The sequence below is a fragment of the Salvelinus alpinus genome, chromosome 8, assembly GCF_045679555.1.
Source record: "Salvelinus alpinus chromosome 8, SLU_Salpinus.1, whole genome shotgun sequence".
Taxonomy (NCBI): Eukaryota; Metazoa; Chordata; class Actinopteri; order Salmoniformes; family Salmonidae; genus Salvelinus; species Salvelinus alpinus.
In genome coordinates, this window is record NC_092093.1 from 32,758,578 (window position 1) to 32,782,340 (window position 23,763).

The 23,763-nt window shown below is 43.3% G+C and overlaps 1 protein-coding gene across 2 annotated transcripts in view; it reads right to left on the reverse strand.

The window, feature by feature from the left end:
* LOC139582982 (centrosomal protein of 85 kDa-like) overlaps positions 1-22,232 on the reverse strand; it is a 71,619-nt gene extending 49,387 nt beyond the window's left edge. Inside the window, exons 1-2 of one of the 2 annotated variants that reach the window (XM_071413542.1) lie at positions 22,118-22,232; positions 11,784-11,942 (exon numbers count right to left, since the gene is read on the reverse strand). In XM_071413542.1, coding sequence (XP_071269643.1) covers positions 11,784-11,942; positions 22,118-22,133 — 175 coding nt within the window. In that variant the 5' untranslated portion in view covers positions 22,134-22,232. Of the gene's footprint in view, positions 1-11,783; positions 11,943-15,726; positions 16,076-22,117 lie in introns of those variants that run through there. The other variant, XM_071413541.1, reaches the window with a different exon arrangement.
* Positions 22,233-23,763: the final 1,531 nt, after the last annotated feature.

A 23,763-nucleotide genomic window follows, 5' to 3' on the forward strand; every position in this document is an offset into this window, starting at 1 on the left:
TAGAGCCTGGGTGGGGACTGTAATACCCTGTTAGCAATACTGTAATAAACTCCTGCCATGCTCCTCATGCCTCTGTAATGAAGCAGGGCCGCTTTCCTCTCATCTCATCCCTCCTTGTTTCTTTCATTAAGTCCAGGGTGTCTCAGTTCATCTGTATGTGATAGGGATAGACCTCAGCTTTAGAGAGAGAGAGTGAGGTAAGATATGAGATAATGAGCTGTAATGCTTCCTGCCCCAGGGGCCTGCAGGCTATATGAACATACTCAGGAAGAGAGGGATCGATTGGCCATTTGTATTTTATGTGGCACGTGACAAAAGGGGGGGAAAGGGGAGCAGAGAAGGAGAGAAGGGCTAAGTGGAGGTTTTTACGACAGGAAAGACGGCAAGAGGTGAGTGTGCTGCATTTGTGTTTACTGTGTCTGTGGGTATTCCTTAGGGTAGGAACAGAGAATGGGAAGACAAGAGAGGCAAAGAGGGAGGTAGCTGGGAGGAGGGAGAGAGGTGTGTGTGTGTCAGCTCCACCTCCTGCCCTGTGGGCTCTCAGACTGACAGGTACGGTGGGGTCGTGACTTCACGTCCCCCAGAAAGGCACTGAAGCTGGGGCCGATTGACGAACGAAAGGCCCCTCCATCATACACTGGGTGTTAAAGTGCACCTACCACAACAGCCCTGTCAAAGCCATAATAGCTAACATCTGATGTCAATTATTGTTATAGCCTACAGCAAAGGGAAGACGCCATAGTGACACCAGAAATTAGACATCGCTAAGCTAAACCCTACAATCTCAGAGCAAGGCTGTCATGACCGACCTTGAGAAAGCTCAAAATAACAACCTTTTGGGTTTTAGAAGAGAGGAGATTAGTGGAGTGACCTCATTCAGCACCTCAGCACCACCTTTTCAGAAGGACACTCCCCCCCCGAGGTCTTTAGTTACACCAGTTCTAGCTGATTTCAAACTGAGAAACCGTTCATTCACAGACTGAGACCGGCAAAGCTTTTAATCCCATTATCATTCATTAAAATAATATTCAGGATTTCTGAAATGCTTAGAAGAGCCACATGGAGAACATAAATCTTAGAAAGTGAAACAAGTTGAGGGCTTGCATCTCACGGGCTGAAAATGAATCTGGTTCATTTTGCCACCATGCAAAAGAAAGTTAAGTAATATAATTTGTCCCATTCCACTAACCACCAGTCCAAACCAAATACCATGACCATTTTTTAACCACTTCACCTCCAGGCGGGTGCTGGGATCTGTAGTCTAATTACACGTTGTGCCTCTCTCTACGAGACGTCACTGAAAAAGACCCTAGTTATGATGATGCCTATACAACCCCCCGTTGAGGACACAGAATACTGCGAGTGTCCTGCTGCGAGAGATTCTTCCTCCTATGCATCCATCCTCCTCAGAGTGGTGTAATTTAACATGGTGAAAAGCAGGCTGTGTATCTGGAGAACAGACCAAGGACACGCACTCCTTGCTGGTCTCTCATCCTGTCTGTCAGAGAATTGCCTTTCCAGGCAGAGCCTCGCTAGGGGGCCATATAATTAAGCTGGCATGGAGACTGGCATGGACACTTCCTGTGTGTGTCATCTCAGTTACATCCAGCTCCATTCAGTTATCCTTCTCCTCCAGGTACATCTATGTAACATGGATTTAAAGAGGAATATGAAGTGTGTGTAATCCAGCGAGAGGTGCTCACCTAGTTGTGTCTCTACTTGTCGTTAGTGGATTTGCACACACTACAGTCTCCCAGGGCAGGATTTGCCTGCAAACTCTTCAAAAAGCTTTAAATCTCAGATCAGTTCAGGATGGACGATTATCCTATTAGAAATGCGTGGATGGTTTCTTTATCTACGAGGGTGGCGAATCTACTCTTTTCTTGAATGTTGGGAAAGTATCCACAGACACAACGAAGCCTACCTCAGCAACATTGCAACATTGTCACCGTGGAATTCACTCGTTGTTTTCGGTTAAGGAAACCAATCAAGGAAAATTGACCGAAAAAATTGACTTGAGATGCATCCAGGGAATAAAGAGATGAAGAGCTGTTGTTAAAGTGCACATTCAGTGGAGGAATGGAAATCTGACAGAGACGAGCCAAGGGCTGCCAGAGAGAGAGAAAAGGGAAAGTTTGGTTTCCTTGGGAACCCTGAAGGAGGCGGGAGAAACTGGTGAAATATCTATCAAGCCTTCATCTAGAAGACAGCTATTGTGCGTTGTATTTAGAGTCATCCCCTTCCCACTACTAGAGCAGAAAACAAACCAGACTCATAATGCAGACAAACACACACACACACAAATGCACGCACCTACACACATACCTTCCCTCGCTTGTCGACCTCATTCCATTTCCCCTCTACCCATGCTAGCCTGTATCAGCGCGTCAACGATGGACAGTGTGCGTACCAGACACCGACTGACAGCCAGTCAGACAACCTGGGTTCTGTCTTTTCATCGCCCCTAGATTAACTCTGGGGGGGGGTCCCACTAATTACAAAGGGCAGTGATGAAGGCTGCAGGAGGCCCCATATGTACACATGGCTCAACTCCAAGCCTAATGACTAGCCTAATCCATACATGAACTGGACCACTTCCTGTCTTCACACCGCCACGCCAACCCCTCGTCTGACACATCCTGTCGTGTCAAGCCCCCCTAAACTAAAGAACAGATTCAGAACAGTTGGGGGGCCTCTGGTTTATTTCATAAATCCAACTAATATCCCATGAGATTATATACAAAGAAGCCTTTTACAACATCCACTAAATGAGGTGTTAATCAAGTTGGGGTTATGTTCCTTGAAAGGGTCCAGGATCGCTGTAAGAGGATTTGGTTTTTATTAAAAGATTATGGGAACCAGAAATGCGGTAACAGCACTGTGTAAATAACAGAATCTAACAGAGTGCTAACATGCATTGTGGACTAGCTAAATGGCGTATCCAGGTTAGCATGCAAGCTAGTACAGTAGCTTATTATCCTTCACAATTTCCATTGTTTGAGCTGAGTTTTAGTTGCTTAAGGTTCATTATGCATCCTCTTCCTACATCCGCATATTTAGTTTGTGGAATACGTGTTGATGCCAGCAGTGCAGACAGTGGAGCCAACAGACGCCTACAGCACACGACTACAAATTCAAATGTCAAACTGTGTCTTTCTTTGAGCCTGAAAGACAAAGAAAGACACAAACTATACTAAACTGTACAGAACTACCTTAACACCAGGTTTGTTCATTCCCTCCACAGCAGGTACCATAACAGCAGGGAAATCAGCAGGGAGACCATTTCCTTTGTGAATGCAGATGTCCAAATCAACACCCGATCACATGTGGTGCATAAAAAACATGTCACCACTGCCAAAAGCATCTCTGTGAAGACGAGGGAAGATGGAGCTGCGTTCAGCCCAACTGTGACTCACATTATAGCAGAGAACGATAAGACACGCACTCTCTCTCACACACACACACACACTCTCTCACACATGCAAGCACTGATCCCTGGTCCCAGCGGAGAAACTAACTAGCTCTGATTCATCCGGATCTAAGTCAGAGGCTCAGTGAGCGAGAGGGAGCTTCAGAGAGGAAGAGGCTGGGGAGATCCAGGAGAACAAAAGAACACTGCTTATTATTTATGACACTATTAAAGCTAACTGCGCTAGCTAGCTACTGTGTGTTAGCACACAGCCACAGGATCAGCTAATATGCTGGCTGACTAATTGCAGCATTACCGCAATTGGAGGGGGAGAAAGTAAGGAACTTGTCTGTCGGCCCTGCATTAAAGACCATAATTGGTTAAAGAAAATTGTGATAAATAAGAAAGTATACCAGTTTCATTTAAGGACCAAAAAATGTACAGATGTGCAAAATATACATTGCAAAATAGTTGTGAAGAGATTTTCGATGTACTGATTCCATGGCACTGATACGGAAAACGTCACTGGAATCAAAATGATTATACAAAATTCTTGCAACCAATAGAATGTTATATATATGGGGGGATACAACCATCCCAGCTCTGGGGATTTTGCTGCAAAAAGACAGAATCATTAGATCATGTGTTTTGGTACTGTCCATATGTAGTTTGTTTTTGGTCGCAGGTCCAGGAATGGCTGAAGATTTGCAACATTTACCTGGAGCTAACTCTGCAAATAGCACTGCTGGGTGATTTGAAAAGTCATAGTCAATCGTTCAATATTATAATAATACTTTTAGCAACAACAACAAAAATCTTTCATTTACAATCTGTAGAAACTATGAGAATAGAAAGGTTCAGAACTTTTGTGAAACATCACAGCACAGTTGAAAAATATATGCCAATTATAAAAAAAAAAAAATGGATGGAGATACCTTAAGAGATGGATGGGAGGGGTTGAATGGAGCTGAAGGGTGAGACTAAAAACAACAAGATATCTCATGTAAAATATACTGTGTCCGTAAAACGTATACAGGTTCAGAACTTTGTGAAACAGTAAAGTTTAAAATATACGACAAATAGAAATCAAACTGGATGGTCTTCAGAGATAGATGGGAGGGGTTGAGGGTAGCTGAAGGATAGGACTAAAAACAAACAAAAGATAACTATTGCAAAATACATTGAATCCGTAAAATGTATATAGTATGTATAAGCTGGAAGTAGAAGCCTAAGTATTGTTGTCCATTAGGGGAGGGGTGGTAGGGTTAAAAATAAAAAATATGCCGGCTACAGTGGCTAGCAGATAGCGTTAGCATACTGTCCTGTACCTCACAGCAGGATGTGATGGAAAACGTTATGTTTGTGCTTTTCTAATAACCAATTCTGTGACTGATTGAACAAATCCTCACTATCAGTATCTGCAATTTGGCAGTACCCCCGAGACCCTTGTTTTGAGAATGAAAGATATCTTAGTTTCAAGGTTTCAGCTTAGAGAAAAGAAGCCTTGTGAGGTATTGGTCTGTCACATGCATGACCCAGTATTGGTCGGTCACATGAATGAAGCAAACGTCAATGACTAATTCATTATGAATAAGTTAAAATATAACTTGTATATAAGAGAACTAACGGGACTGCCCCGGTGGAGCTCCTGATCAACATGTGTACTTGGTGCATTGAGTTGTTTGGAACCGCTCCAGCGCTGATAATACATAATGATTCATTTAAGATTGACTTCGAGTGTCCCGGTGTAGAATTTCCATGACAGGGATTAGCATATGAAAACTAGCATAATGGACATGCTGTCCACTCATGCATCTGTTTATGCATGAGTGGACAGGGATTAAAGGCTCATGCAAATATGTGGGATCAATGTAGGCCTAACTCTACTATTAGGCCTAACCTTTACCAAATAGGCAACATGTGAGTGGATCCAATCACAGTAACCATTTGGTGAACACAAAACAAAACAAGAATCTTGATAACATTGCTGACATTTTGGACTGGACTCTCCAAGTGGGTATATTTCCATTTTCAAGACTTAGCCTAGGCTAAAGACCCATCTGACATATTACCCAGCGGGAAAGGTCATATTCAGGTACACAATAGCTAACTTTGCTAACTTCAGTGAAGGATGGTCCTTGCCAAGTCTGTGTGTGGCCTTTCCTAACCCATCATTAGTGAGATGAGAGCCAAGCAGCTGGTCTAGCGGTTGCGTTAGGGACTAGAGGGGTGACGGGGCAGGGCCCTGGGGGCCTTGCCCAAACAATACCCCCCACTCCCTTCAATCACAGCCTCAAATAATTACCCCCCTCACTGTCAAACGCTAATGAGATGAGCCACAACTGGCCGAGCGTGCTTGGGATGGTGCAAAGCTACACCAAATCTCATTTCAGAATAGCCTCTCTACTTAGGTCTCTTCTGGGAGGTGGAAATTAGGTTCGGATCAACAGGAGATTTAGACACTTATTCCAAAATGGCCTCCTAGAAACAAGGATTCTAGACAGCAAATCTACATGGATAGTTAAGCTGCCTAAATTCATTAGACCACATAAAAAGCACAAAGGAGAGCAGTTGCTGGCCCTTTTTAACTGGGAACAATGGTCCCCGAATTCCCTCCAAAATGTGAGCCTATCCCGGGCTTACCTTTCAAACAACTGGAATTGGTCATACAAGGGCTTGCATGAGTGGGGGACTATGAAGAATGGAACATAGACATGTTGAGCTAGAGACCTGACACCCACTATTGACACACAGGGTTGAGTGATGAGTGTAAATCCTTTGTGATGGAGTGAGTGCCGAGTTGCCCTTCATCGATACGCATGGGTGTTCTTTAGTATTAATAGAGTGCTCAGGGGAATGCCAAGCATCCTTCCTGCATGTCTTGGGCCACCTCCGTGTTTATTCCTGGCCCATATGTCACTGTGCTCAGCTCAGGTTGCCTCTCCCAACTGCCCATCATCTCCCTGGTAACCTAACACCCCGGTGACGGCCTGGGCTCGACCTGCATTACGTAAAGCACCCCATGGATCTGGATGTCCCCACGGGGCCAAAATAAGAACCTGGGAGCCTCTATGCTTAAGGTGTACACACAGAGCCTGTAGTAACCCCGAGAGAAGGACGGTTGCTGGAACTCAAGCATGGAATTTTACTGCACTGTCCATGTCACTCCACAAACAACTGCTGATCTGATATCAGGAGGGCCTTCACTTGGTCTTGATTAAGATGTTGGCTAGCAGTGTACCACCCTGTATCCCACTGCTGGCTTACCTCTGAAGCTAAGCAGGGTTGGTCCTGGTCATTTACTGGATGCGAGACCAGATGCTTCTGGAAGTGGTGTTGGAGGGCCAGTAGGAGTCACTCTTTCCTCTGGTCTATTTTTTTTTTATCCCAATGCCCCAGGGCAGTGATTGGGGACATTGCCCTGTGTAGGGTGCTGTCTTAACCCCAGTGTCCTGGCTAAATCCCCTTTCTAACCATCATGCCCAGCTTCCAATTGGCTCTTTCATCCCTGTAACTATTCCCCAGGTTGTTGCTGTAATGAGAATTTGTTCTCTGTCAACTTAACTGGTTAAATAAACAAATAAAAATGTTCAGCTTACATGGAGTAGTTAACCCTGGCAGAACATTACATCAGCTATTGGAAAGAGTCTTCAACAGGAAATTGACATGAACCAGCAATATGTTCACCTTTGCAACACAACCTCTCAATAAAAAGCTTTACAGCCAACCATCTGATGGGCCTGTTTTACCCAGAACCACTGTGGTGAAGCTAAAGGCACCCCTGAAGTAATTATGAGGCTTGCTGCTGTCGCGGCCATGTATAATTAGAGAGGAGGGTCATGGGGCGGCCTGGTTCCAAACTGGAGGAATTTCCTTCGCCTTGTTCTAGGTCGGCAGCGGCCGAGAGCTCATTTAGAAACGGGGGGATTCTTTAGAAGGGCTCCTTGGTTCTCCAGCGGTCTGGGAAACTGTGTCGTCTGTTACAGGTTGGTTGACTCAGAAAGCCGGATGTATCAAATTCTTTGCTCAACGCTATTTTCTCTCAAGGTTATATTTGACCGAAGAGGGACGGTAAGGGACGGTAATGCTTCAACTTATTTTTCCAGGTTGGATCATTTTGTGGAAAACCAGGTCCCCCAGAGAGTTGGAGAAAGGGTTATCCAACACACAATCGGATACAGAGATTTCATCTAGAGACAAGAAGAGATAGCCATAGGCGATAGATGATCACTTACAAACGCAGCTCTCAAGAAGATGATGACCTCACACAATCAGGAAAGACATTCCTCCCCTCAACAGACATCTACCCTGCCCCCACCCCAATGGACATTTATCATGCTGAATAGCCACCACTACTACTTCACTGCAACTACATGTGCGATCCTGTGCATGTGACTAAATAAAAATTGAATCTACTGTGAAAGGGGGATACCTAGTCAGTTGTACAACTGAATGCATTCAACTGAAATGCGTCTTCTGCATTTAACCCAACCCCTCTGTATCAGAGAGGTGCGGGTGGGCTGCCATAATCGACATCCACATCTTCAGTGCCCAGGGGAACAGTGGGTTAACTGCCATGCTCAGAACAACACATGTTTACCTTGTCAGCTCAGGGATTTGATCCAGCAACACTTTCGGTTACCAGCCCAACGCTCTAACCACTAGGCTACCTGCCACCCCTGAACACATTCCATCTCTGCACTTATACTGGGAGGCCGGAGCCTAATCATTTAATCATGGATGTAAATATCCAAACCTGTTAGTTCTAACACTAGAAGTCTACAACACCCCAAGAATATACTCTGAACTTTTCAGCGCTCAGGTAAGCACATGTATGTGCAACCCTGAAACAGAACTAGCCTACAGCTGACTTCAAGCACCAAATCAGATGGCTCTGTGCAGGCTGCCATAGACAGCCTAGAGCTCTGGCTGGGATGGATGACCTATATTTACATCAATATTATGTCTGGAATTCTGAGCCTGGACTGAGCCTCTGGTATGGCTACATCACCCAATGGTCTTTGGCATTGGTGTCTGCACAGCCATTGGTCTTTGGCATTGGTGTCTGCACAGCCATTGGTCTTTGGCATTGGTGTCTGCACAGCCATTGGTCTTTGGCATTGGTGTCTGCACAGCCATTGGTCTTTGGCATTGGTGTCTGCACAGCCATTGGTCTTTGGCATCGGTGTCTGCACAGCCATTGGTCTTTGGCATTGGTGTCTGCACAGCCATTGGTCTTTGGCATTGGTGTCTGCACAGCCATTGGTCTTTGGCATTGGTGTCTGCACAGCCATTGGTCTTTGGCATTGGTGTCTGCACAGCCATTGGTCTTTGGCATCGGTGTCTGCACAGCCATTGGTCTTTGGCATCGGTGTCTGCACACACAGAAACCAGGGAAAAGGCAGAGTGACCTGGATGCACCCATGTCCCCAGGCGAAGCCAAGCCCATCCACTGTATCCTACCTCCTAATGAACCGGAATGAACTGGAATAATTATGAAACTCACGTGATGGAGAATAGCTATCAAAGGCACACAATTGAAACACACACAAAAAGGCAAGCGGCGTTACATAAGCGCGCTCTGCAATGAAGATGTTGTTTAAGGATATGTAAGGGGGACTGAAATAGAGCCGTTTGTCTCGGTAAACGTCAGACAGAGAGACGGAAAGAGAGAGCGGGCTGAGGAGTACAGCAGATAGCAATCTCTTGATAGGGGGTACTGAAAGGGTATACTGTCAGTACGTTTGGATTAAATGTGTGTAAAACCAGATTGTCCCCATATGTGAGGAGCAAAACGGAGGGTAAAAAGAAGATCAACCAACTGTAGAATTGATGCAGTGGCTCCAGGAATTACAATCCTCCCTTCATGTGGATTACAGTCTGCACAGAAAAAAACCAAGGGTTTGGAGTAGAAACACCAGCGCTGCATAAATACCAGCCTTCAAACCCCAGCTATACATCGAAATGAGAACAAGAGGAATTAATTGTATCACTGCTGTAAGGAGAGAGGAAGATTTCCTATAAACTCAAATGTCAACGCAATGATGTGAGGTGGAAACGTGTACAATAAAATGCAGGAGATCCTGCACACGCGGGGTTTAAATAGCGAAAAGGTATCTCTCAAAGTGTCGAGTCCAATGTCCAAACAAAACAAATAGGAATAACTGAGAATTCAATCATCCCTTAATCACTAGACCTTTGTTCCATTTAATTACAGGGTACAGTGGATTAGCAATCTGAGTTTGTCTGATGTTAGCCTAGCTACAGTATCGGAAGATATAGCCATGCTACAGGATGATCACAGTAGTGTCCTCCTAATGCGATAGTTATAGAAGAGCTCCTGATCCATCCACTCAGACATTACAGCCATTGTCATGGCAGAGCTGCCCTACTTCAGAGTCCAGCTCTCTCTCTCGGCCTGTATCCATTCACATCTCCAGTGGTTATGGCATTTAAATGGGGAGGGGGGGGGGGGTCACGAGAAAATACAAAGGAAACAATTCACTATTTGTGGTTTAAAATAGGCAGAGCCTGTACAGGTCATCCTGGGTTAGTGAAAGGCAAGTCGATGTTATCTTACGTTCTCCTAACACACCAGCCAGCCTGGAAGAATGAAATAGCAGCAGCGGAGATGAAGAAGTGACGAGAACTGAGTCTGACCTTGTTTCTGGATCTACGCAGTGCCTGATACGTTGCACTGAAGGTAAGTAGCTCAATTAAAAGCAGAGATGCTGCGATCAATGTGAGTCTGCCAGGCCCTGTGCTCATCAACCGGCCGGGAGAGGTGGGGGAGGCTCAGTATTAGTTAGTTCCCCACAGCACACACACACAGACAGGCAGGTGCCTCAGAACAGCTCTAGATCCAGCCAGGCTCCAGGAGGTGACAGACAATGTGCCCTAGCCCGGCCCAGTGTCTCTGGCTGGGAGGGTGGATGAGGGAGGGCAGGGTGCCGACTGCTGAGTGCTGAAATGTAGGCCAGAACAATGAAACTCCAGCCTGGTGTTTCCGCAGGTGAGGACAAACAGAACGTTGGCGCAGTGCTATATTCCATCATCGCCAAGGGTACCAATTAGGAACTGTTGACTGCTTGTGTCATAATTAACAAGAAGGGTTCCCAAGGTAACAACACTTCCTTCGGGTGTGTGCTGTCTGTGTACATTCAAGTTGCTAGGGGGGCTACTGGGACACAGAGTTCTCTAAAATATTCATCTCTCACAAGGCAGTGACATTCACAAGCGTCTGAAGCGCTCTGTGTGTGTACGCTCCAAAATACATCTGAAAACACTCTGCAAGTCCTAACGAAATGCTAAATGATTCTGTGCGTTTGTTTAAATGATCCTAACAAAGCAAGGCCTTGAGCAGATCTCTGCAGCGCAGCCCACAAAATGTCTGGATGACCTGAATGTAGAGTCTTTGTTTGGGTAGCCCTGAGGCAGACTGTGTCTGGCCAGCTGTTAATGGTTATCGTGGTTGTGGGAGATGGGTGGCCAGTCCAGAGAGCCCCAGTCCCAGACACAGCTCCCCAGGGAAGGTAGAGGGTAGAGGGGGCTGGGCTGGGTCCTGACATCTGGACCTGTGGAGGTTACGGCCGCAGTGCAGCCAGGGGGCTGGGCTGGGTCCTGACATCTGGACCTGTGGAGGTTACTGCCGCAGTGCAGCCAGGGGGCTGCCGACAACATTCTCTAATCTGGCAAAGCCACAACACCACACAAGGCAGGCATACCCCCCATCAGGAGATATAGTGAGCAGCTTTAAAGTTTGGCTACTAGAAACTAGTAGGCCTAGTCCTAGAGTGGACTTGTTGATAAGCAAACGTTTGCCACAGACTTCTTGTATGTTCATGTTGGGCTGGTAGGAGTAGTATGCAGTAGTGCAGGGAGTAGGACCTACTCAATCCAAATGTAAGAGTTGTAGTCTTGACAATTGTAAGGAAAACATATTTCCCAATGTAGCTAGAAACTAGGAGAGAAACAGGGATATGCAAGAAGTGAGTCCCGTACCACAAAAATAGAGTGGATTTGGAGTCTCCACTAAATCTCAATTGAATTCCTTCCAGTGATCCAGCCAGTTAAGCCACACTACTGCCAAAAGGACAATACTTAAGTTTCCATTTGTGTCATCGTTACTTTCCTTCAGAAAGTGAAACACCCTTATCCGGAACAACAGTGTGGAAAGAGTTGGACTAGAGTCCGTAGCTTCAGAACTAGTCATTTATATAACAGCAGACTCTTAGCTAGAAGATGCGGTGAAACTTAAAATGGGTCATACACGAGAGATTCTCTCTCCCTCTTCTGCTGCTAATAATGCTCTTATTGTGCTGTACTGTTAGTGTTATGGAGGAGTGGACCTCCTATGCATGATGAGAGTCCATACCTTCCACACTGTCGGAGCAGGATGTGCCGATGCCTGTGTCACCGCTGTCAGAGGCACCGCTGTGGCGTCTCCCACGGTTACTGGTACCGGGGGCAGAGGAGGTACCCTGCCATGACGACTCACACCCCGGGACCCATCCAGGAGGGCTGATGTTGGAACCTAAAAAACAAGACCCCCAGTCAGGGAAGAAGCGTTTGTTAGAAACACTCACTGTTTACTACACTGTACTAGTCTGTTTCAGTCCCAACAAAGGTCAAACCAACTTCAACTTTAACAATCCTGTAACAATCATAATAGATTCAATGAATTAGCCTACCACCCATGGTAGCCCAACAGCTAGGCCTAGCTCTAACATGAAGCCAATAAATGCTGTCTTGGTGGGTTACCTTATCTCTAACCGATAAGAGGATCGGGATTGTTTGATCATTATTAAAGTGAGCAAACAGAATCTCCACAGCTAGAGACCCTAATAACAGCTGCTAGCTTAGCTCAACTGGCATATGTTTTGGTTGGAGACGGACTGACTACATTTCTGTTGCTCTACACCCCCTTCCCCCCCTAGTAAACACACAACTAGTTGGCAAAAAACAGACTCAACAATCCCTGAAGTCTGGTTGTATGCTATAACGACACTAGATCTACTTTTCTCTCAATTACAGTCAATGTGATTGTGTTATACAGTCAGATATTTTTTATTTTTTTATTTAACCTTTATTTAACTAGACAAGTCAGTTAAGAACAAATTCTTATTTACAATGACTTCCTACCCTGGCCAAATCCTAACAACGATAGGCCAATTGTGCGCCGCCCTGTGGGACTCCCAATCGTGGCCGATTGTGATACAGCTTGGAAATGAACCAGGGTCTATAGTCATGCCTCTAGAACTGAGATGCATTGCCTTAGACCCCTGCGCCACTCGGGATAATATAGAGATAGTAGTACTGAGGGGGTAGTGTTGACAGTTGAATGATACAGTGGTAGTGCACATATTGACTAGGAAACACTCAGTTCCTGAGGGGAGATAAACCCAGTAGTATAACATGACACAGTGTCACTGAAATCTACCAAGCAGGGATGTGGCCTGTACGCTCAGGTCAAAAAAGACTACACAGCTTAGATTTAAACTAGCCCAAAGGCCGGCAGATGTCTCTTCATCTTACCGTCCGAAGGCATTGTATGCAGCCGGCTCAAGCACGGTAGTGGAAAACGGTGTTTAGAAAGAAAGTATGCATATTTCCCCCTTTTTCTCCCACCTTCTCACCATTAAATCGAGTTAAGGAGGAAATTTACGCCTTTGCAGCCTGAATGGAGAATGTTTTATGTACGACCCTGTCCACGGATACGGTAAGATGAAACGACTCAATATCGCCATCTGCCGGCCTTCGGACTAGATTTAAACCAAATGATGTTCCAATCCCAATACTGGATTTTTCCCCAACATTTCAGGGAAAGCTTCAGATGAAAAACACAGATAGGACTGTTTAGTATCAAACAAAAACAAGGGATCGTATACTTTATACTCCTTTGTGCTGACTGAGCTAACACATGAGACGCGGAAGCCAGACCAGAAGTGCCCGCGGTACTGATTTTCTGTCTGCTCAGACCTCTAATCCAATTGTTTCCCTTGATTTACTGAGTCACAAAACACAAAATAACTTTTGCCTCCTGTGATATTCAGTTGTTAGACAGTATGCTAGGCCCTAGTTCACTGCTCAGCTACACCAATCCATAACTGAGCAAACCAGTCAGTCGCCCATTATAAAAACACAGTCCCCTCTAGTGAAAACAAACCCTCTCTCCCAGGCACATGGAAATGAAAGCAGAGGCTACACTGAAATATTTCCTGAGTAATTTCAGATGACAGGAGGGATTTTCGGTTTCAGATTCCTAGGGATGCATACAGGCACTTGTCATTATCACACTGAGTAACTGTTATGTGTGTATGGGTAATGACCGAGGTCAGGTTAGACATAGTGAGGTTCAGGTGAGTCCCAAACACACAGTAGTGCATCCCAACAGTCCCTGTCTGTCTCTACACACTGCAGTATGTCCTCTTTGTCTGCAAACTATTCTGAGTGTGTAATCCGTTTAGACAGACGTCATTAAGGCTGTCCTATTTTGTGCCGTACGGCAGGAGGAGGCTGAGGAGGGTGCAGCTCAGATGTGCTCTGTAACGTTACTCCACATGGAGAGGTGACTGTCCTCCTGCTCTGCTGTGACCATCACCAAGGCACTTGCTGAAGCACACTCCTGTTACAATGCAGTGTAGGTGGTAGAATACTTTTGCTTATAGATAAGACTTTATATCAAATTGCTCTTATACTTATGTAGTAACACTATATTACTTTAGTAAGAACATTGCTACTTATTGTAGCCTATAGTTGGCCAATTGCGTAGTGTTTTGGGGGGTTATTACACAATAATAAGAATATTACATAGTTGTGTAAGAGGCATGGATAATTATCCAATCTACAGTGACCACATACCAGAATCCTATTTCTCTTTACACACTTTCCTTGACTCTCCCTCTCTCTCTACCAGGAATCAGCACATCAATTATGATAGGCATCAGCAGCAGAGAGAGGTTGAACTAGACCTGCTACATGATCACTCTCCCATTTCTGACATGTCTTAAATCTCGAGGGCTCTGTCCAGACAGCCCCTTACATCATCATGCCCAAGGCCTCCACTCCACTCCTGCTCCCAGCCTGCCTGCCTGCATATGTGGCACATCACAAATACCTGTGATTTCTAGCATAATTCTGAAAGCTGGAATCTCCCTGTGGATGTAACACTTGGTGAGGGTGAACCTACAGTGAGCATGGCTCAGATTGAGGTGATTGAGCTGTTGGATTCCAGTGGTCCACTCTCTCTAATCACTGCCCAGATATATTAGCCATTCCAAAATTGCCTACATTCTCAATATACCTGTCCTGAATCTGAGCCTGGTGAAACCACTCACATAAACTAGGAGTCCTTAAATAAAGAGGATCATAAAATAACGATATAATTGATATGCCTTTTGTAGCCAACATATTGTAACACTATGGAGAACAAGTTGATAGTGTAAATTCCTCATCTGTTTTACGGAGGAGTGCGCCTAGGCTCTTTAGAATGTAGAACTTGGGTTATGCAAAAATAGATAGATTATTTAGATCACAAAAGCACGCTGCACCCGCCAAGCTCCATTATGACACTGCAGTGGCTATGCTCATCTGATTCAGCAGTTTGCTGGGCGCCGAAGAACATTATGCTTAGGGAACATATCAAGTTTGTTGTTCATTGTAGGCTAAATCAAAACGTGATGATCTATTTGTAGGGCTGGTACTATATCTGTTGGCCACTTTAGATGATCTAGCTAGTAGGCTAGCTAGATTGATAGTTAACTATCAATCTGGCCATAGCCACAGTAATTGACAGGGCTAGCTGTCACTGACTCACTGGACAGGAAGACAAAGGACGCGCGGGGGTAAGTCCGTCATAATATAATTCTAGCGACACAATGCAGATAACTACATCACAATGTAGCTTGGCTAGACATCTTTCGAATGTTGATTACAGAAACAGAAATCGTAAGATATAAGGGCGAGCAGTTAGTTAAATGCCCCCGATGATGAAAAAAAATCTGCTCTCTGCAACCTGCATTATTTTGTCATGAACAATTGATAGTCATCTATTCAAGCATTTCTGTTACAATGTCTCATCATCAACGATGTTTCATCATTATCAAGAAGCACCAGATGCTCCGGGAGAGCAAACGTTAGCAGTTAGCTCGCTAGCAGAAGCCCTTATGTATTAGCTTAGCATCAGCTAGCTAGAATCGAGTGAAGGTTCACCGTTATACGAGCCTGATCAAGCCTCTCGTCTGTTCAGACATTATTGCCAAAAAAATATCAACACAGTGATGTTATTCTTGAATAAAATATAAATAATAAGATCTTACCCGTTTTAAAGGTATCAAACCCATCCTCAAATTCGTTTCTGCCCCACATTGTGACTGGTTTTATGCGCCGGATCGCAGTGGAACTCCGAGAATAGATCCCAGAAGAAAAAAGCAAAACGTGATCTCACAAAAGATGGAAGATTCCTCAAGAGGTTGTCATGATTACATTGCGGGAAAGGACAGTCATTAAAACTGAAACGAAACGGCTTCCTATTATAACATGTCTTCTGTCCAAAACGCGCTCCATAAATCTGAAATCTTGGTAAGGTTGACTAAAGAACTACTGTCGACTCGCTGGCAAGAGCAATGCATGTAAGGATGTGATCTCACTGAGTGCGCGCTACAGCTCCTCTTCCCGAAAGGCTGTCTCCTCCCCCTCTACTCAGTGCCAAGGCCACTGCAGCTAGACAAGGGTTGAGTGTTCCTTGGCGACTCTAAGCATAGCCAACCGGGCTTCACACAGTATTCTAAAATACTGATAATCGTTTCCCTGTGTGTGGCTTTTGGGATTTTAGTTTTGAGCTGCAGTATGCAGTCAAAGGCAAAGCCCCACTGTCTGCAGTCTTGACGGAGAGCCAATTGTACAGGTGCGCTGAGCATCATGAGTAATCATTGTGACGTTTCTGGCGCGCTGTCACTTTTAAATTATGATGATTTTTTATCCAGGTGAGGCCATGCTGAACGGCAATTAAACAACAAATTAATATATCTAAGGGAAATATACTTGTTACTGTCGTGTAATTAATTAATCCTACATAATAACACCAACTTTCTACCCCAAGACTGCACTTCCATTAATAGGTAAACAAGGCAAGGTTACCCGAAAAGAAAAGGATCAGCTAAGGTCATGTCAGCTGGTCATAAGGTCATATCAGCTGGCAACTTCTCACAGTGAGATTTCTTTTTGTTTACAGAAATGTTTGAAGCTCTGTGGAAGACACCTGGTCAAAGCTGCTAGACAACAACACAGCAGTCAGTCAAGACAGGAAGAGGAGCTATTGAGTTGCCTAGTGGGGAAACCAGTGGGACCAGTTAGTGACATTCCTAATTTTTTAATTTAACTAGGCAAGTCAGTTAAGAACAAATTCTTATTTACAATGACAGCCTACACCGGCCAAACCCAGACGACGCTGGGCCAATTGTGTGCCGCCCTATGGGACTCCCAATCACAGCCTGTTGTGATACAGCCTGGATTCAAACCAGGGTGTCTGTAGTGACACCTCTAGCACTGAGATGCAGTGCCTTAGACCGCTGCGCCACTCCGGAGCCTCATATAAGTCTCATATAAGCCTGCCTACTACACATTCCTAAATGGTCATATTCCTACTAATGACAATTTTCTACACTAATCCTGAAATGATGAAGGGCACTTTGGGACCTTCCGTTAAGCACTTGAACTGAAAACTGAACACAGTGCATTTGTTTTTTTGCAGGCAGTAAATGTCCCTTTAAACCTAGTCCTGTCACTTCTGCTTTGCTCTCTTTATTCCCTATCACTTAGTTATGTGCTTCACTGTCCAGCTTTGTTCCTCTATTGTGGATTTAAAAAACTACCGCTTCTTAGACTTGCTTTCAATGAGAATTACAGATCTAAAAGTCACAGATCTATAAGTCACATTTCTATGTGAATTTGGTTGGTAGCTCAAAAAGTTACATATTGCAGCTTTAACCTAAACCCATACCAAACCCGTTATCATGCGAATGTTTATTTCTACACAATATTTCCTTGGGAAAAACAGACTACCATAATAATGTGTCAATAAGCAACATTTCAGCAAACACAATTCCAAAACTCATCCTCCTAAGTTCATATAGATACTTCCCTTTAAGTTTGAACAGAGGAGCTTCCTTAGCAACCTACCATGGTGCCAACAAATTGACAAATTGTGACGAATCATTGTTCATTACACAGTAAGATCACAATATGACAGATCATTCCCTGGCCATCAACAGGTTTTAACCGAGTGAAGAATATTTGGAAGGAACCCAAGGATGACAAAAAAAATCTGAAATATCCCAGACAAAACATATGTAATATTTCAATGTGTGCTGGAGTTTTGCATCACTACTAGACTGTAAAATTGGTCAGCTATGACACCAGAGGACCGATCCAAATCAGTTCCAACGCTACAATGACATGAACTGTCTGCAGTCATTCAGCATGAGACCGTTTCAGGCCGAGGGGAACAGTCCCGATGCATAATTATTTGTGTACAGTATTGTCCCGGTTCAATTACCCATACTGTCTCAATTAAATAAATTACATTCTCTCTGTGTCTGCATACAAATGCAATTATCTCAATAGACGAGCTAAACAGAGCTGCCAAAAGACATGAGACAAATGGGAAAGTGTGTGTTCTTAATCACTAAATGTTTTTTGGTGTCATGTAATTGAAGACTTATCAACACAAAATGAGAGCACATGATGGTTGCACACTCCTCCTGCCTGCTTTTGATCAAGTTAATGTAGAAAATATATGGGAAGTGTGATGTCAGTGTAACAATGTTCATGAAGTAAGGCAAAGATAGTGTTTTGTTAATGAATTTCATCCCCCATGGTTTAGAGTGTTGGCAAATTCAGCTCTGACCTAATAGCAAAAACATTAAGGGTCAAGCCCAAATCATACATCAATATCAACATTGGAAATTCGGTCTAAATTCATTATAATGATATAAGGAAATGGGAAGTATGAAAACAGACCACAGTATTTACAGGTACAAGAACTTCCAGATGGCAAACTGTTATAAACAAGAACAAAACACAAAACTGAATCTCCCAACAGGTCTGAACATGACGCATCACTACAGCGTATTACACAATCATCCATTTCCATCATCAACATGAGTTATTGAGAACACTCTCCCGTTCACAGTCAACTAATTGACAAGGTAGTACTTTGGCAGCGCTCAAAAAAGGGGGTCACAATGCCTCAGTGCCTTCAGAAAGTATTCATACCTCTTGACCACAGGAGGTTGGTGGCACCTTAATTGGGGAGGACGGGTTCATGGTAATGGCAGGAGCAGAATGAGTGGACTGGTTCAAATATATCAAACACATGCTTTCCATGGTTTCCATGTGTTTGATACCATTGCATTCACTCTGTTCCAGCCATTACTATGATCCGTCCTACCCCCTTATTCCACATTTGTTGCGTTACAGCCTGAATTCAAAATTGATTAAATAAACTCAGCGAATAAACTCACTGTCAACTGTGTTTAATTTCAGCAAACTTAACATGTGTAAATATTCGTATGAACATAACAGGATTTAACAACTGAGACATAAACTGAACAAGTTCCACAGACATGTGACTAACAGAAATTTAATAATGTGTCCCTGAACAAAGGGGGGGAAAAATCAAAAAATCTAAAGAGAATGCCAAGAGTGTGCAAAGCTGTCATCAAGGCAAAGGGTGGCTACTTTGAAGAATCTAAAATCTAAAATATATTTTGATTTGTTTAACACTTTTTTGATCACTACAAAGCTCCATATGTGTTATTTCATCATCTTGATGTCTTCACTATTATTCTACAATGTAGAAAATACAAAAAATATAGAAAAATCCTTGAATGAGTAGGTGTCTCCAAACCTTTGACCATTACTGTAAGTATTCACACCCCTGAGTCAATACTTTGTAGAATCACCTTTGGCAGCGATTAAAGCTGTGGGTCTTTCTGGGTAAGTCTCTAAGAGATTTCCACCCCTGGATTTTGCAACATTTGCCCATTTTCTCTTTTCAAAATTCTTAAAGCTCTGTGAAATTGGTTGTTGATAATTGCTAGACAACCATTGTCAGGTCTTGCCATATATTTTCAAAACTGTAACTCAGGAACATGCACTGTCTTCTTGGTAAGCAACTCCAGTGTATATTTGGCTTTGTGTTTAAGGTTATTGTCCTGCTGAAAGGTGAATTCATCTCCCAGTGTCTGGTGGAAAGCAGGCTGAACCAGGTTTTCCTCTAGGATTTTGCCTGTGCTTAGCTCCATTCTGTTTCTTTTTTATCCTGAAAAACTCCCCAGTCCTTAACGATTACAAGCATAGCCATAACATGATGCAGCCACCACTATGCTTGAAAATACGGAGAGTGGTACTCAATAATGTGTTGTATTGGATTTGCCCCAAACATAACACTTTGTATTCATGACAAAATGTGAATTACTTTGCCACATTTTTTGCAGTATTACTTTAGTGCCTTGTTTAAAAACAGGATGCATGTTTTGGAATACTTTTATTATATATAGGCTTCCTTCTTTTCACTCATTTAAAATTCATGTTAAACACTATTATTGCAACTTAAAACTATCCATGCAACTTATTATGTGACTTGTTAAGCACATTTTTACTCCTGAACTTATTTAGGCTTGCCATGAGAAAGGGGTTGAATACTCATTGACTCAAAACATTTTAGCTTTACATTTGTAATTATTTTCTCAAAGAAACTGACATTTTGTGGTATTGTGTGTATGCCAGTGACAAAAATCTCTATTTAATCAATTTTAAATTCAGTCTGTAACACAATAAAATGTGGAAAAAGTCAAGGGGTGTGAATAATTTCTGAAAGCACTGTACCTACACTCTAATTCTCTGTTCCCATAGGATAACACTTTGGAGAGCCCTTTTTGGTTCCAGGTAGAACCCTTTTGGGTTCCATGTATAACTATTTTCACAGAGGGTTCTACCTGGAACCAAAAAGGGTTCTCCAATGGGAACAGCCAAACAACCCTTTTGGAACCCTTTTTTAAATTAAGAGTGTAGGATTCGATTTGTCAATCACTACTTCTAATAAGTATTCTACTGTCATAGATAGTACAGTGATGAAAACCACGGCCTCTGATGAGTTTGGTAACTGTTTGGGTCAGGCCTGAACAAGAACACCTGTGTATTAGAGGAGCTAAGTTGTGCATGCATCTCTAGACACAGAGTAGACATGTTGTTCTGGATGGAACCCTGGCACTGCAGGACACCACAAACCGTCCCCACGACAACAGTAGCTCTTTCAGCCAAACAGCACGGCCCACTCCCTCCCATTCTGAGTCTGAACAGTAGACTACACTTCAGAACAAAGAACACTTCACATTTACCAAACAATCCTTGGGCTGTTAACAGTGCACATTTATGTGTGATTGAACTTGCGTCTTTGGTTATTTTCAGATGCACCTTTTATGAGCAGCAAAAAGACCTTGAGGAAACATTCAATAAGCTAAGGTGACCAGATTTTGGAAATTAAAATGTTTGCAATAGTCCTTTCAAATATTTGTATTAATTATAACACAGAAATGGATTACCCGTCGTGGACATTTTTGGGGACAGCTCTAGCCGGAGTCAGGCCACCAAAACCATGGACTGTCCCCAGAAATTGGGGGAGTCTGGTCACCCTACAATAAGAAGTGGCTTGTAACTAGACCTATTACAAAACCACATCTGGATTGTGTCTGAGTCAGGGAGAATTCCAATACAACTAGCTAATAATGGAATGCATTACTACAATATTGTTTAAAGAAAGCCTAATTCTCCAAAGCAAAGAACACACGTTTTGGTATCAAAGCAGAAGTCTGGCACTCAGCCCTTATTAGAGACTAATGAACAGTCGCTACCCAGCACACAAACACAACATTTCCTCTCAGAGGACTCTGAATATATGTGTTCCACTGACGACAGCAGTGACCTGCTCTTTCGCTGTTGTTTTTCCCTCCACCACCTCAGATGAGGTGGATTACATGTACAATTTCCAGATCATTGTTGAAATATATATCAAGAGGGACTTTGGGCAAACGGAGCGGTGTCAGAATCAGTGTTTTTGTGCATGTTATCAGCTTGTTGCAGACTGCTCCCTGCCCCCACTTCCTGTCTCTCAACCAGGAAACCAATGACTGGGCCTGGACACACTACTACAGGCAACCTGCACACTGAGCCCACTGTCCTAGCACACAGCACTGACACATGTCAACAGAAAACCCTGGCCAGACCATGTGTTACACTAACATACCAGTACACACTAGCATGACCACTACATGTTTATGGAACATTGCCTGTTTTCATATCCACAACTTTTACACATTTCTGCCCAAAATAGTTTCTCTGAATAGTACAACGGATGGTGGTAACAGAACTTGAGAGTAAATCAACAACATCAACATGGGCTGTAGAATGGAATGCCAGATACAAAAATGCTAAGTCAAATTCTGTTTAAAGTAGCCTTAATCTGGGTTATATCCTAATAGAAGACAAGTGTCCTCTTTACATATTCACATCTGTTTTAAATAGCACAACCATATTTCTATGTATTTCTTTTGAGGAGCTTGCTTTATGAGTAAGTACACACCAACATGAACAAATATGAGAAAAGAGTACGGGTAATACATCTATTAAAGTTTTAGAAAATCTACTTACACAAATTGTTCTTCATGAGCACTTCGGCACGCAATGCAGAAGCAGAGTGAGGAAGTGGTAAAGGACTCAGAATACGTTGACATGAAACTCAACTCAGGAACTTGATTAGCCAACCACCTTCACAAAACACAGCAAGAAAAAAGTGACATTTTGAACACAAGCTGTGCAATGAGAAAGGTCTATGACCCGTACTCCACTTTGTGATTTTGGCCTAGTTTTCAGGAAGAATTCATAAGATCAAAGGAGTAAATTTTTTTTTAACCTTTCTACACATGCTATACAGACAACACTATTTCATACAATCTTTTGACAGTGAAGCATCAATGCAGAGGGAAACATAATCAAGGTACCAGCTTTATTACAGAACAGTTGAAGCCTGCTTCCTTCCAGACAGCTAGTAAATCTGCCTCTATGTTCACCATTAGACTGGCTGACTGGGATGTTTAAGTGCACTTCTAAAACCATGGATTTAGGTTACTTGTTAATTAGCCTCTTTAATTGGGTGTTTTGTCTGACCTTCTGTCTGTATCCATATAGATCAATAATGGTAGTCTAAGTCTACATTTTAGACTGCGTCTGGACAGCCAGACTAGACCCATGGTCTCTATTCCAAGGCCTCTACAATATCCCCCGGTCAATTCATTATCATGGTCATTCCAGAAGCTTTCAGCTCCACTTTGAAGTTAAAACAGAAGTCAACTAAACTTCTACAATGGATCTCTCCAGCTCTTACGTCCCTCTCTCCCCTCTTTCTCCACTAGATAAGAACATATAGATGCTGTTTTGGGAAGTTGGAGCTGTCGTTCAGTGTGAAATTTCAAGGAAGCTGAAAGTTGGTACTCAGAAGAGCCTTTCTACACAGTAAGGGTTCCTTAGTCGGCAGTTATTTTTTCAGTGTTAGATTCCGGCTTGTCAGTGCAACAGTGTGGGTGCATTGCCCAACTTTTTACATGACACAGCGCAGTAACAACAGTCTCATACACAGTTGAATCCATCTCAGACAAATAGTACTTGCAGTCTTATCAATATTATCCTCATGTGTAAGACTGAATCCAAACCATGACCATATTGAGTTTAAAAAATGTTGAATGCACAATGTTGTCAAACTCAGAGACAGCTAGCTTGGAGGTGTTGTCAGTCACATTAGCCTGCATGAGTTCATACCTCAGGCCTCCAGCTCTTCTGTCAGGAATGATCATTTTCAGCCTTCTCCCCTCTGTTCCTGCAGCACCCATGCAAAAACAAGCCTGTGAAATATCTCCACTGTGTTTATGTAACTGTGTACAGACTGCCAGAGGCACGCAGGCCAGCCTTTCACTGCTGCTCATTCCTATGCAACCCACAGATCTAGTACCACAAGTTTTAGAGGCACGTTGGAGTACATTCGGAATCTGAAATGGTTTTTCGCAGCTAGTGATTATCTGTCATCTGTTCCAGATCTGCCAAGCCAGTTAGAACAGGAAGGGGCTGTTCTAAGATGCATTCTTATAGGAATGAAAGAAAGGAGATAATCAGTCATGAATGTGATACAGTACTTTATGTCCTAAAATATCAGATAAAGACAATTTTCCCAAGCAGTTGATAAGTTCTAAAACAAAAAGTAGACCAGACTTACCCTAAAAGATGATCCTCCAAATTGAAAGACA